Here is a 13,551-nt window from a genome sequence, read left to right on the forward strand (position 1 = left end):
CTGACATACTATTAAGGCATTACTTAAAATCCCAAATCATAATTTTGGAAACCCATAGCATCTAATTTCAAAGCTAACATCCTTGTTGAAACGATGAGACGTTATTTTCATTATGTTTAAAGAAAATGTATTAGAAAGGCGTGTCTACTGTAAGTCCTCCTTTATTCTGGGTGCTCGGAGAATCCGACTTTTATGGGCCTGGGTCACAGGCTTGCTCTCTGACATTCAGAGGCCCTGTTTGGTTTCACAATCACATGACACAAATTAAATGCATTCCACCTACGTGGCATTTCTAGGACCACCCTGTTTCCTTTAATCTTCTCAGATGATTTTGCCTTTCTGCTCCACTTCCTTCAGAATAGCAGACAGCCCCCCCCCTTCTGCATTTACTGATTGCCACAGTCTTTTTCATCTCCATGTAACATTTTTTTTTCCTGAAACCTTCCAACCCAGATCGCCCTGGATTTCTCTACACAAACCACAAAAAGCTCTGACTTCCCACAGTATTTCTTAGTCTCCGGCCTTAGCAACCTATAACCCGAAAACCCCATGGACATTTATTATTCTCTTTCCCCATGTAAACAATCAGGAATGGGGAGGAGGATGGCAGACACATGATTCACTCAAGAGATGACGTGTGGCTCTGGACTTGGCATGATCCCAGGGAATATTTTGGTAGCTGCTCATTTGTGAATGCTCCAACCTCACAACCTCTAAAGCATTAGGAGAGATCCCTTTGCAAGAAGCCTACTTAATGGAAGGCCCCTTAAGGCAGGAAAGTTTTGGCCATGGGACTGACTTTATATGCTGAGCAATGTCAGACACCCGGGGAAACACTGGGTCCTTATGACTAAAGTGGACCACACCACCCAGAGTCACTGGGCCTCCTGCCTTCAGAAATTCATGACTGATGGCCATGCAGTCATTGCTGATTGAGAACTGATGATCTCAGGTCCAAGCGAGGCTCTTGGTTTCATATAATTTACAGATTCGTAGTTCCCTTCTACACTTTTAAATTCTACTATTTATTTTGGGATATTCTTGGGAAGGGGTAGTGGTTGCTATTTGTGTTGCGGTGGGCAGAAAACCAGCAAGCATTTCTCTAGTCATTTGTCTCCATGGATTTTCTAGAATTTGAATCTAGTGCCATGACTTGAAAGGATGAAGGCTCATGCCTGCCTGCATGTGTGAGCATGTGTATGTGTGTGTGTGTGTTTGGGATAAGACCGTGCCTTAACTAAGGTCTGTGGCAGAGGGCCCGATCTGCATCCTAGGAACTCCACCGTGGGGTCCTGCTATTTATGGAGGTTCCCTTCATAGGTCCAAACACAATGACTCCCAAGGGAATCCCTGTGGAAGTGGGTGGAGACTCCCTGGTTCCTGTCTGATTGCATTTTTGAACATGACAAAAGCCTGCCAGGTGCTGTGTGTTCTGTGATCGATTATGTCAAGAACACCCTGCTGAGTAACACTGTGCCATGACCCCAGCTCACCTCTCCTCCACTTAACTCATTTTTGTTTTGTTTTGTTTTGTTTTGTTTTTTGAGACAGAGCCTCAAGCTGTCCTCCTGGGTAGAGTGCTGTGGCATCACAGCTCACAGCAACCTCCAACTCCTGGGCTCAAATGAGTCTCCTGCCTCAGCCTCCCAAGTAGCTGGGACCACAGGTGCCCACTACAACGCCCGGCCATTTTTTGGTTGCAGCCATCATTGTTGTTTTGGCGGGCCTGGGCTGGATTTGAACCTGCCACCTTAGGTGTATGTGGCTGGCGCCTTAGCTGCTTGAGCCATAGACGCCGAGCCCACTTAACTCATTAAAGTCATCCTTTCCCGAATAGCTAATGCCATTATAATTCAACTGATCCCCAGACTTAACCTGTCTCCATCTTTTTGGTACCAAGTAAGTTCTGCTCAAAGCTGATCATTCCCTGGAGAACGTGGCCCACATTTATAGCCTAACAATCATTTCCTTTAGTGATGTGAAGTAATGAAGCATTCGGTTGGGCCTGGGGTGTGACAGCGTGGGAGTGAGCTCTGCGTCGTTTGTGAATATACGGAAATAAGGAATTCATTTATTTCAAGCATTATTGGGACATCTATGTGTCCCATTTCTGCCCCCTATTTCTCCCTCCCCAGGAAGAAAAGAGGGACAGTAGTAGAATTTAAAATAAAAAAGAAAAGAAGGGGTTTAAAGGGCTAAAATATTAAAAGAAAACTCCTTTGAACCTCAATAAACAAGTGGTTGTTGAATCTCAGTCCCTTCTTCACCTCACGTCACCCTCATGGCTGGGCCCCTTTATGTCCTCTGTCCTCGGGAAGGTCACACAGGGCCCACCCGGCCTGAGCAGCCCCACATTCATATTCTGTCTTCTCCTTTGGGGGTCAGACTTTCATTTGGAATATAGGGCACGTGGTTAACTCTACTAAGAATGCAATGTCAATAAATATTTGTATTTTTAAATGAAAAACGCACTCACAAACAAAACAGCCACCCAGTTACTCCACCACTAATCAAATCCTTCGGAAAGGCCCTGCCATTTGTGCGTCAAGGTAAAGCATCATTAGAACAGAACAGCCCCAGCTGTCGCACTGCCTTCCAGAAGCTTTCCCAGGGATTGGAATAAACACAACGTAGACCATGCAAAACTCATAAGGTGTATTGGTCCGGGAATTTAAAGACTGACAGAGATACGATACAGAGAGCTATACGACACACCAAGGGCCATTCTGCACAGTGACAGTGATGCACAAGGCTGGAAGATTATTCAGATCTGCTCTGTACTGCACAGAGAAGTACCTGGTTAAAGCTGTTACATACACGACAATTAGGGTCTGACTTCAGTGCAAGGTGTCACATTTGGCAATTAAAGGGTACAAAAATGTTTATTGTTGGCTTTCAAAATATGGAACAAACGGAAGTATATAAGGCTTTTCTGATGAATTATAAAAAATTCAATAACCAGTTGCATCCGCTTGGATCTGATAAGGTGGATCTGTGTCATGCGTCCTCTGGATGTTCACTCCACTTGGCTTAGACCTTGGCAAAGGCACATACGTGTGCATTCAGCATCAAGAGCATCCTGTCTCCTCCCACCCATGTCCACTTGAAAGCATCCTGATGACGTAACTTCCTCCCTGCTTTTACCACTGTCTGTTTCCTCCTCTCAGCTAAGACGATCTCAGGAGGATCTGAACTCACTCCCTGTGGCTGACTTCCGGTTTTCATTGTTGAGCCATTTTTACACAATTCTCCATGTTGTAGCCCCTAACTGATGACATTAGGTCATTAACATGGAAATCTTAAAATGTGGCCTTTCATGTTGTTTTTCTTCATTCTTTTCTTTGTTCCTCTTTTTTCTCTTCTTCTTTTCCTCTCTCCTTCTCTTCCCCCTTTTCTTCCTTCCTTCCTTCTTAGAAATCACTGAAGCATTTCCTAGGGACTAGCCTTTTATTTATTATTTTAACTAAAGCTTATCTTTGTGACCACTCTGTGAAAAGTAAAAATGTCTTTTCAAAATTCTATATTACAATATAGACAGGGAAGTTGGGCCTTGGGGGTCTGCATTTCACTTAAATACTATACATATTTAGTGGCACATCAAGGATGGGGTGGGGGGACAAAAATAAACATAACAGTTACTTTTCATCTGTTTTTACAAAAGAAAGCCTCTTCTCTAAGGAAAAAGTCTTTTCCGCATCTGCTCCCAGAAACCTGCACAGAGAGCACGTTACCCACAGCTTTGGAAGGATCTCTTTCTTCGAAGCACATCCACAGTTATGAAGAAGTCACGTGGGATGAATTTTCCTGGTCTTAGTTGAGCAACGAGTAAGCACTAGACGAATTTTCCAAGGATGAGCTGGTGGTTTCTGGGGTGGAAACATTATACGTTCCTGAAATACAGAGGAGCAGCTCAGCCTTACAGTCAAGCCTTCACAGATCTTGGGTGTGAACATCTCCTAATGAACCGAGGGGCACTCTGTCCAGGAGCCAGGTAAGCTTGGCCATGCCTGGAAACCACCATGCCTGCCGTCCTCCAAGACCCAGTGTGCCAGAGAACAAACAGAGCTGTTCTCACGCATGCAGAGCAGCCAACAAGCACCAACTACGTCACATCCACCAGCAGCCAGATTCCTACAAAGGACAGGAAGAGTCCGGGGGGCAGCGGTAACCTCTCCACATGCCACCACATGCATGGGCCTGGGGACATCTGCAGGAGGGAACCTCCCCCCTCCACCCCTTATCTTGGGGGAGCTCTTGGGAGGGACTTGTAGGAAATGCTCAAGGCAAAGAACTATAAAGGCAGGAAAAGGAAAAAAAAAGAGAAAATTCTAGGGGAAGAAAAGGCAGGACCAGAGAAAAAGCAGGAGTCAGGAATGACAACAGAAGTGCTGGTAACTGGTGCAGCGAGGGGGGCAGCCCTGGAGAACTGCACAGGCTTGTGTCTGCAGCCGGGTGCAGGGAGAGACTGTGCACAGAGAGAGGGTAGGAAGTGTTCGGCGGACAAGGGGAGGGTCGAAGTGCCCACCCTACCATCTGATTGCAGAACTGCCACGGCTAACAAGGTTTCCATCATTGCCTGGGGGGGACCTTGGGGGCTGCTGATGACATAAAGCAAAGTTACAGTGCTTATGAGACCCTCAGACAGGCCCAATGTGGCTTCATGAATGACCCGAGTGGCCATCCAGTGGCAATGCCCAGGAACCCCAGGCCTTGCTACCTTGGGGAAAGAGCTGGCACCAGGAAGATCTACTCTCTTCACAACAGATCAAATGAGTGCCTTTTAAAATCAAAAGTAGAAGCTTGACAGTATTGTGAGGTATTTGAGAAATTGAAGCAAAAAACTCCCCACTAAGTCTTCTGGAGTTTCTTTTTTTTTTTTCTTATTAAATCTTAAACACATAGATCATGTATACATTAATGCATTTATGGGGTACAATGTGCTGATTTCACATAGAATTAGGAACATTTACATCACACTGATTAATACATACCCCATCTCCTTTACTTCATTATTGTCTTAAGACATTTATACTCTATACTTAATAGATCTGACATGTACCCTTGCATTGGAGTTTAAATGGTGGAAGGGTATTCTCAAAAATTTCTTTTATGTGAAAAACCTTGTTCTGGAATACTGACACATTTTTAGACACCACATTTGAGAGATCTGTTCAGTTTCAAAAAGCTGGAAGGAATTTGGGGGGTTATTTTTCTGGAATGGAGAGATGGGGCTTCAATTTGTCAGAACAGCTGAGACTTATTGCCCAAAGTCATATCTCCAACGTAGAAATTTAACTGTGAGTGTTTCTAATAGCATAGCTCCCTTGGGTGATCCCTCATATACACATGCACAGTTTTATACATGGTGATATGTAAAACTAGAACATCCCATAAAAAGAAAAAAAAAAAGGAAAACAAACCCACAGAGTGAGATCCTGTAGGAGGATTTTTTAAATTCAATAGAACCTCTGTGAGTTGGCCACCCATGGGCCTGCAGCAAGCCGGTCAACATAAGGAATTAGGCCTAGTGTACCGATACGTACATGTGAGTCACACCTGATCTATGAAAATTAGATCAACTTAAGGGTCAATGTAGGGAGTGATCAACTATGAAATTTCTACTGTATATCCTTTGCTGCAACATAGCCAGAAACATGACCGATCTACTTCCATATAACTGAATTGAAAAGAACTCTGTGTTTGACAGGGTCAGCAATTTACAGTTCCCATCTTTAGAGTAGATATTTTGATAGTCAGCTCTCCAAAGGCTTGTCTAGATTATCCAAATCCTATTCTTCCTGAATTATTATTAGTTGCCCACCTGAAGGCAGCTTCCCTCTGTACCCACCCTTTGGTGATTTATGAAAAGTGAGCAAGCCCCTATACTGGACCTCCACTGTAACAGAGGCCATGTCAGATGGACACCATGAATTGGGAGTGGGAGAGTAGCAGCCCTGAGTCTCCCCAGCAGAACAAATATGTTCTGTCAACCAGGGCACCCTGAGGGCACAACGTACCTGTTTTACCAAACAAATTGTTAAATCTTCTTGATATTGGAGAACTCATAGAAAACACAGGCGTGGATGAGCCTATGGATGTTGACTGAAGAGAGAAGCAGAGACAAGGCAAAAGTCATTACTTGTAGACCATGGATGTTTTGATCTCTAGGAGGTTGGTTTTGCCACCCTCTAGTGGTCACTGCCTACATCTCTATTCTCACCCCTTTGAGGCTGCATTGATTGAGATACTAGAATCTTAGGATCTGTATCAGAAAAATAAACTTCAAATACATGTTTTATTATTTGGTGGGTTGTTAGCATCTTCTTACATATGAATGACAGTCAAATATATTCCAGGGCAACAACTATGTTCCAAATTCTCTAATGCCTTGAAGTCCCCCAGATTACTTCTCATTGAAAGCTTGATTTTAACTGTAAGCTTACACTATCTATTATTTAACATCTATTTGAGTATGTGGAGTAGCATCTTGCCAGTGGCTCCATGGCCATGTTTAATAAGCAGACTAAGGCTTGCTATGTATGCAGCCCTGTTGGTCAAAACCCCAAGGTAAAACAGTAGTGCTTTCTCTTACTGTGGAGCACATGGAGGATTTAAGATGGAAAGTCTCTGCAGAGAAAAGGCTTACCTTTGAGTGCTGGGAAGACCATCTGGACAAAGAAAACTTATTTAGCAAAGCTTCCTGAACCTGCATGGTTGAAAAGAAGTTATCATGACTTAAACATACCACAAGGGCTTTAGATTTTTCCAGAAGCATGAAACTGTCATTGTTCTTACCTTCAGATCCCACAGGCATCCAAAGAGTAAAATGAATAAGCCCTGAGAAAAAGGATTAAAAAGAAGCGCATTTTAATCCCATTTGATTGTCTAGCAAAATGACAAGTCCTTTGTTAACCCGGTATTGAATTTGTCCTGTCTCTTTCCCCATCTGAGTTTATGGAATGAGTATAGCACACGATAGGTACACCCTAAGGGACTCGAAATGTCCTGCTGTTGGGAGGATATTTTCTATTTCCCCATTTTCCTTCAGTTGTGAACTGGAGGCTATGCTCCACTGGCTATGCTATTAAACACACCTCTGTGTCTACAGTGTTGCCCACACGGTTGTGATGAGAATTGAGGGTATTGGGTAGGACAACTAGTTTCCTCCAACTGAGGCATCCCACAAAAGTCATTAGACATGAGCTCTATAGTCTGGAGCCAGAGGCCCAGTAGCAGAAAATGGGGTTGATATGGCCGTGGCAAAAGCATCTAGGAGGCACTGCCTTACCTTCACTTCCAGCCCTTCCTACTCCCTCTCTCACCGGGGCAGGTATCCTTAAGCAGGTTCCTCTACCCTTACCACCTCTCAGCTGGTGAAACAGATTAATCACTCCCTTTCTTTGTGTGTCAAAGCCTCATTGTCTATACCTCTGTTTTAGCTCTTTTAACAAACTGCTTTGCATTATTTAATAATTGGTTATGTGCTGCAGGGAGCAAAGATGTCTTTTCTTTTTCTATTTTTTTTTTTTTTTTTGAGACAGAGCCTCAAGCTATCCCCCTGGGTAGAGTGCCGTGGCCTCACAGCTCACAGCAACCTCCAACTCCTGGGCTCAAGTGAGTCTCCTGCCTCTGCCTCCCAAGTAGCTGGGACCACAGGCGCCCGCCACAATGCCCGGCTATTTTTTGGTTGCAGCCATTGTTGTTTGGCGGGCCCTGGCTGGATTCGAACCCGCCACCTTAGTTGTATGTGGCTGGCACCTTAGCTACCTGAGCCGCAGGCGCTGAGCCAAAGATGTCTTTTCATGTTAGTATAATCGAGGAGATTGTCTGATATTAGAACCTTCATTCTTTGATTTTTTTTTCAGCGAATATTTCTAGGGAACCTACCATAGAGCATGTAGTACTCGATTCATTCAAGTAGTTACAGAGAACCTACTCTGTGCCGAGGCCTCTAGAAGGTGCTATGGATAGAACAAGATCAATGCGATCCCTGTCCTCACAAAGACAGGATTTTCATTTAGAAGATAATAAATGGCACCAAGATAATCCTGAATAAATAGCAGAATCCAATTTAGAAAGAAGGCTTTCCTCTACTTGGATAATCAGGACATTTAGGAGAGACTGGCATATGTGACTAAGTTATAATGCAGGTAATAAAAAGTATGAATTTCCAGGGGAGCAGAGGTATGTGTCCTTTCTGTCTCATTAAATTCTTATAATTACTGCTCTTTAGGGCTAAGGCTTCCTCAGAACTAAATTCATTCCCCACTCCTTCTCCTGTTTATGTTTCTATTATTTGTTTGTCCCACAGACATGAAAGCTTCCTGAGAGCTCAGCACCACCAAACTCACCTGGAAGGCATTGAGAAGGGCAAATATGATGTGGAACACCAGGCTGGTCCCTGGGAACACGGTGGCGAGACCAAAGCCCCAAGTGAGCCCCAAGAGCGGCGTGAGGACCCCGATGCTCTTGGTGATCTGGAACAGGCTGCTCTTCTCCTGTTTGCACGGCTTGTCTCCGATGGAAGGCCTCAGGATCTTGGTGATGACCACAACCGTGATGGTCACATTTACAACCACAATCATCAGCGCCGGGACGGCGAAGGCCAGCAGGGCTTTGGTGTCCTCCCAGTTAAGCCAACAGACATCCTTCCTTGTGTAGACATCCCATGGCTGGGTGGCCCCCACCGTGATGATGGAGATGGCGAGAGGGCAGCCATAGCCAAGACAGAAAGCAATGGCCTTCTGGGTGGACTTGCTGGCGTCATGCAGAATGAAAACCAGGCGGTAGAAGAGCATGAGGCCCAGGGTCAGCATCCAGAAGAAGGCGCCGAGGTAGAAGAAGTGGATGAAGAAGGTGGCGGCCACACAGGCCGTCCTGCAGAGCACGTAGTGACTATCCTGGATGGCGGCAACCACGATGAACCACGTGTCGGCCACCAGAAGGGAGGCGGCAATGTTGACTATGCAGACGTGACGCATGTAGGACGTCCGGTTCTTGGTCACTGATTTCCACACGACGGCTTCCACAACTAGACAGGCTGCCAAGCTCAAGATGGAGAAGCCCAACCCGATGTAAGAAATGATATCCAGCAAGATCCCCAGGAGAGAACCAGGGTCTGGGGAGTCAGGGGACATGAGGATGGAGAAGGAAGTTAGGTGGTCACAGACACAGGTGATATTGTCCTCATTGCTTCCTTCCACATGGCACCCACTGCTGTCCCAGCCCCCGGTGTGGTTGGCGAGGCTGAAGTTCCAGAAGACACATTTTGCTTCCCGGGCCGAAGGGCTGTTGTTCTTAAAAGTCATGGAAATCCTGAACGGCGTGGTTATGTTGTGGCTGATAGTGGTCGTCATCACTAAGCTGTTTGCAAAATTCCTTTTCTGATCATCCTGGGCCAGGATGGCTTGGAGAGTTGGGAAAGCCACGGTGACAATAGATGAATCTGGCTCCAAGCTTTCCAGCTGGCTCTTGTCAATGATAATGTTGCCCCAGAGGTCAGCCTCGGAGAAAACAAACCTCTGCTCATAGGCCGCAGGGTGGCTGGATCTGATGACCATGCTGCTCATCTGCACATTGGCTTGGCAGAAGGACAGGGAGGGGTTAGCTCCCAACTGCAGCGCTCGGGAAAATCGCTCCACTGAGTGCAGCAGCTGGGAACAGTGGTTGATCTGCAGCTGTTGTAAAACCTTCCAGGTGTTCAAGGTCGGCTTGCTGAGGATGATGTTCACGGTAGAAAGCACATGCTGTAAGTGACAGGGCATGGGATCAAACCAACCACATTCTTTCAATCACAAAAAACAAAAAATAACATCTCCCTAGAAACTGGTTCCGTGGACGCAGGTAAGAGGAGAAGAACAGAGAAAAGGGAAGCGTGACAGGCAGTAGATCTGTGACCTGCCTTCTTATGGCACAGGTTAGCGGACGGTGGGTCCCCAAGACTGAGAAACTCCCCTCACACAGACACATCCTACTCACCAAGGCCAACCCAGCAGGCCGGCAGAGGTATTTATTATCTTACTGTATTTTCTTTTACACCTCAAGCCTGTAAAGGGCTTTTGGTGGATGGAATCTCCCCAGCAAGGGGGAGGATGCTCAGACGACCATCTCAAATCCTGAGCATCAAGTGAGCTACCCAAGTGTGGTCAAAGGCATCTTTCTTTTGTGTGATACAATTTTTTTTTTTCTGAGACAGAGTCTCAGTATGTCATCCTCAGCAGAGTGCTGTGGCATCATAGCTCACAGCAACCTCAAATTCTTGGGCTTAAGCCATCCTCTTGCCTCAGCCTCCCTAGTAGCTGGGACTACAGGTGCCCACCACAAAGCCTGGCTATATTTTTGTTGTAGTTGTCATTGTTTCTTGGCAGACCCGAGCCAGGTTCAAACCCGCCAGCCCTGGGGTATGTGGCTGGCGCCCTAGCCGCTGAGCTACAGGCACCAAGCCACATGTGATACAACTTACTTCTCTTTCCCCATAGACGTACATGGACTTGCCATTTTTCCATTCAGCCTATCCTGCAATGTAAATCATTTGCCCTTCTTTGCCTTGTTCTGTTCTTGGGAAGTGTGAACCCCATAGAATCTTGAAATGATGCCCCCCGACCCTCCCCCGCCATGACATATCCTAATACTTAAACTCCATGAATGTTGCCTTATTTAGAGTCCATGTGATTAAAGATTGATCATGGATTAGCTAGATGGACCCCAAATCTAGTGACAAATATTCTTACAGAGACAGAGGAGGAGAAGACAAGTGGAGAGTAAGAGGCCATCTGAAGACAGAGTCACACTGGGGTCCTGCAGTCACAAGCCACGGAGTGACTGAAGCTGCCAGGAACTGGAAGAAGCAGAGAAGGGGTGTCCTCTGAAGCCTCTGGGAGGGACGTAGCCCTGCAGATACCTGGATTTTAGACTTCTAGCCTCCAGAACTGTAGGAGAATAAATTTCTATCATTGTAAGACACTAGCCCTAGGAAACATACACAACCTCTTTGGACTCTGCCCCTAAGCTTGGTGCCAGATGGCCTCTGGTTGGCTTCTGCTGATGGACAGCCCTGGCAGGAGATGGGAGGGTGGGAGAAGGGAAAAGCCGAGATACATGTTCCCAGCTGCCCACCACCACCCCTGTCCCTGGTCCTCATTCTTCTCAGCACAGCTCTGGTTATAGGTGGGGTTCCAAGGCCATGGCCCCTGCAGACTGGTCCCTCCTCCGAGGTGGACCCTGTCTGCACCATTTCCTCTCCTTTCACCCGGGGGCTGGTATTGTTGCTGATCTCTGTGTGCCTCATTACTTCTTATTTGTGTGTTAATTGGTTTGTTAATCCTGGCTTTTCCCTCTGTCAGAAGCCCTTCATTAAATCCTCTGCATTTGAATTCTTGTGGGTAAACTCTTTCCTCCCAGAACCCTGATTGCTTCAGAATTCTTGTTTAGTGCTAAACTTTTGAAAATCTCACCTTGCACATATTCTGAAACCTTTAACTCCTAGTTTTCCTGGAAATCAGATGAGAATTCATTCGGTTTTAAAGAAGAAACTAAAGCAGAGATTCACTGAGGAAATATTCTTAAGGTCCCCCAATGAGTACTGGAAACACTCCCCCATGTCCTAAATGCTGAGACTGGCAAAGCATGTGACTGTAACGTCCAGAGAATTGTCTGGAAAAGACAGAGAAGAAGCTGCCGGGGGGTGGGGGCGTGGGTGGGGGGGGGTGGGATCCTGTTTCTTGAACACAAGTCCTGAAGGGTGAAAGGAAAGACACAAAACTCCCGCAAAGCTGAGGCCAACTCACCGTCATCATTTCTGAATTGACTTGGATTGGAACTGTGGAGAGCAAGTCAAGGATGCTAATAATGGCTCCCAGGCTCCCGGGAGATGAGAGGATTTCATGTTTCACCAGGTCTGTGCTAATGGAAAGATCCTGCAGGTATGTAGGGAGCTTCTCTTCCTGAGAGGGGCTCCGGATCAAAGCCTAGTGGAACAGGAGCCAGAACAGACAGCTCGTCAATCATTCCAGCTGCCAAACCTGACAGATCCACCCACGACCAGATCTCTCAGGTCGGGAGTCCCCTTTTCTCCATTCCCACAAGAGTGAGTTTGCACCGTAAGGTAACGTACTTCTCTCCAAACCACCCGTGCGCGCTTCAGAATGGAACATGACATAAGACCTCACACGTAAGGCGAGCAGTAAAGATAAGTTAACCTAATCTTCCTACGTGGAAGAAAAAAGGAGGAGAGATATGATTTCTAGAGAACTCAATTTTACACAGTTAAAGTGGAGTAAAATTGTTGCTGTGGTAGTATGCATGGAAGGACATTTGCCACTCTGCTTTCCCTCTAATCACTAACCCTGCTTGTCAGGAAAGTGACTGTCCTTCCCAATTTTCCCGTGATGGTTCTGGTTTACATCGTTGCTCCCGGCATGATTATTAGGAGTGCCCTCTTTAATGCTCAGAGTGAGTCCCGGTGTGGATGATGCACTACACGGTCACCTTCCCTGTAATGATTACACTTCTGTTTCCTGCCTCTCTAACTCCTGCTCACACATAGAATGAGCTCAGTTTCTATCTTTGATAGGAAGCTTTTGACGAGTGTTCCAGCCCAGGGGAGTTCCCTCCTCTGAAGGCACAAGCACTTGTTTTATTGAACATATTTTACCTCTGTGACATCTCTAGTGAAATTGTTTTAATTTCAATATCGCTCCATAAATCCAATGGGGCATGATAGGCAGGCAAGAGCCTGTTTCCATGGAGAGTATATCTAAGTATCTAGAATTGGGACCAGGACCCACATTAAGCTCAAATTATAATTTCTATCTTCCTTTTTTCTTTTCCTTTCTTTTCTTCTCTCTCTCTCTTGTTTTTTTTGTTTGTTTGTTTGTTTGTTTGAGAAAGAATCTCACTCAGTCACCTTGGGTACAATGACACGGCAGCATCACAGCCCACAGCTCACAGCAACCTCAAACTCTTGGGCTCAAGCGATCCTCCTGCCTCACCCACCCCAAGTAACTAGGACTACAGGTGCCCACCACCAGGCCCTGCTAATTTTCCTTTTTTTAGTGGAGACAGGATCTCGCTCTTGCTCAGGCTGGTCTCAAACTCCTGAGTTTAGGCAATCCACTGGCTTGGCTTCCCAGAATTCTAGGATTACAGACACGAGCTACTGTGCCTGGCCCAATCTCAAACCTATAAAAATGTCAGGCCCAACTATTATTTTTAATGAATGAATCTTATTTTTTATACTGTTCCTCTTTCTGAAAAGCTAAGAGCTACTCGCTTGACATCCAAATTATTCAAAAAAGGAAATGGAGAAAGGATAACACCACTGCTCCTGGGAGGTGACTGGGCACAGGCAGTGAGAGGTCAAAGTCAAGGTGTCCAGCCTGTTCTAGAGCAGAACACATATTCTGCTGCCTTCACATCTGAATTAAAACATTTTGAAGCACTGGTAGGGTTGCACCTCCTTTGGACATAAGCACATAAAAGTACCTTCTAGTGCCACATGAACAATCCCAAAGCCCACTTTCCTATATGTTGAGAAGTTCGATCCCCCAGACC

General features: G+C 45.9%; 1 protein-coding gene across 1 annotated transcript in view; it reads right to left on the reverse strand.

The window, feature by feature from the left end:
* Positions 1–2,636: 2,636 nt before the first annotated feature.
* The window catches only part of ADGRF5 (adhesion G protein-coupled receptor F5), a 68,213-nt gene continuing 57,298 nt past the window's right edge, over positions 2,637–13,551 (reverse strand). Inside the window, exons 16-22 of the mRNA XM_012804678.2 lie at positions 12,082–12,136; positions 11,787–11,966; positions 8,352–9,746; positions 6,796–6,837; positions 6,647–6,706; positions 6,018–6,102; positions 2,637–3,890 (exon numbers count right to left, since the gene is read on the reverse strand). Of these exons, the coding sequence (XP_012660132.1) occupies positions 3,811–3,890; positions 6,018–6,102; positions 6,647–6,706; positions 6,796–6,837; positions 8,352–9,746; positions 11,787–11,966; positions 12,082–12,136 (1,897 nt within the window). The 3' untranslated portion in view covers positions 2,637–3,810. The remainder of the gene's footprint in view (positions 3,891–6,017; positions 6,103–6,646; positions 6,707–6,795; positions 6,838–8,351; positions 9,747–11,786; positions 11,967–12,081; positions 12,137–13,551) is intronic.

The sequence above is a fragment of the Otolemur garnettii genome, unplaced genomic scaffold (assembly GCF_000181295.1).
Source record: "Otolemur garnettii isolate 467f Iridium unplaced genomic scaffold, OtoGar3 scaffold00031, whole genome shotgun sequence".
Lineage (NCBI taxonomy): Eukaryota > Metazoa > Chordata > Mammalia > Primates > Galagidae > Otolemur > Otolemur garnettii.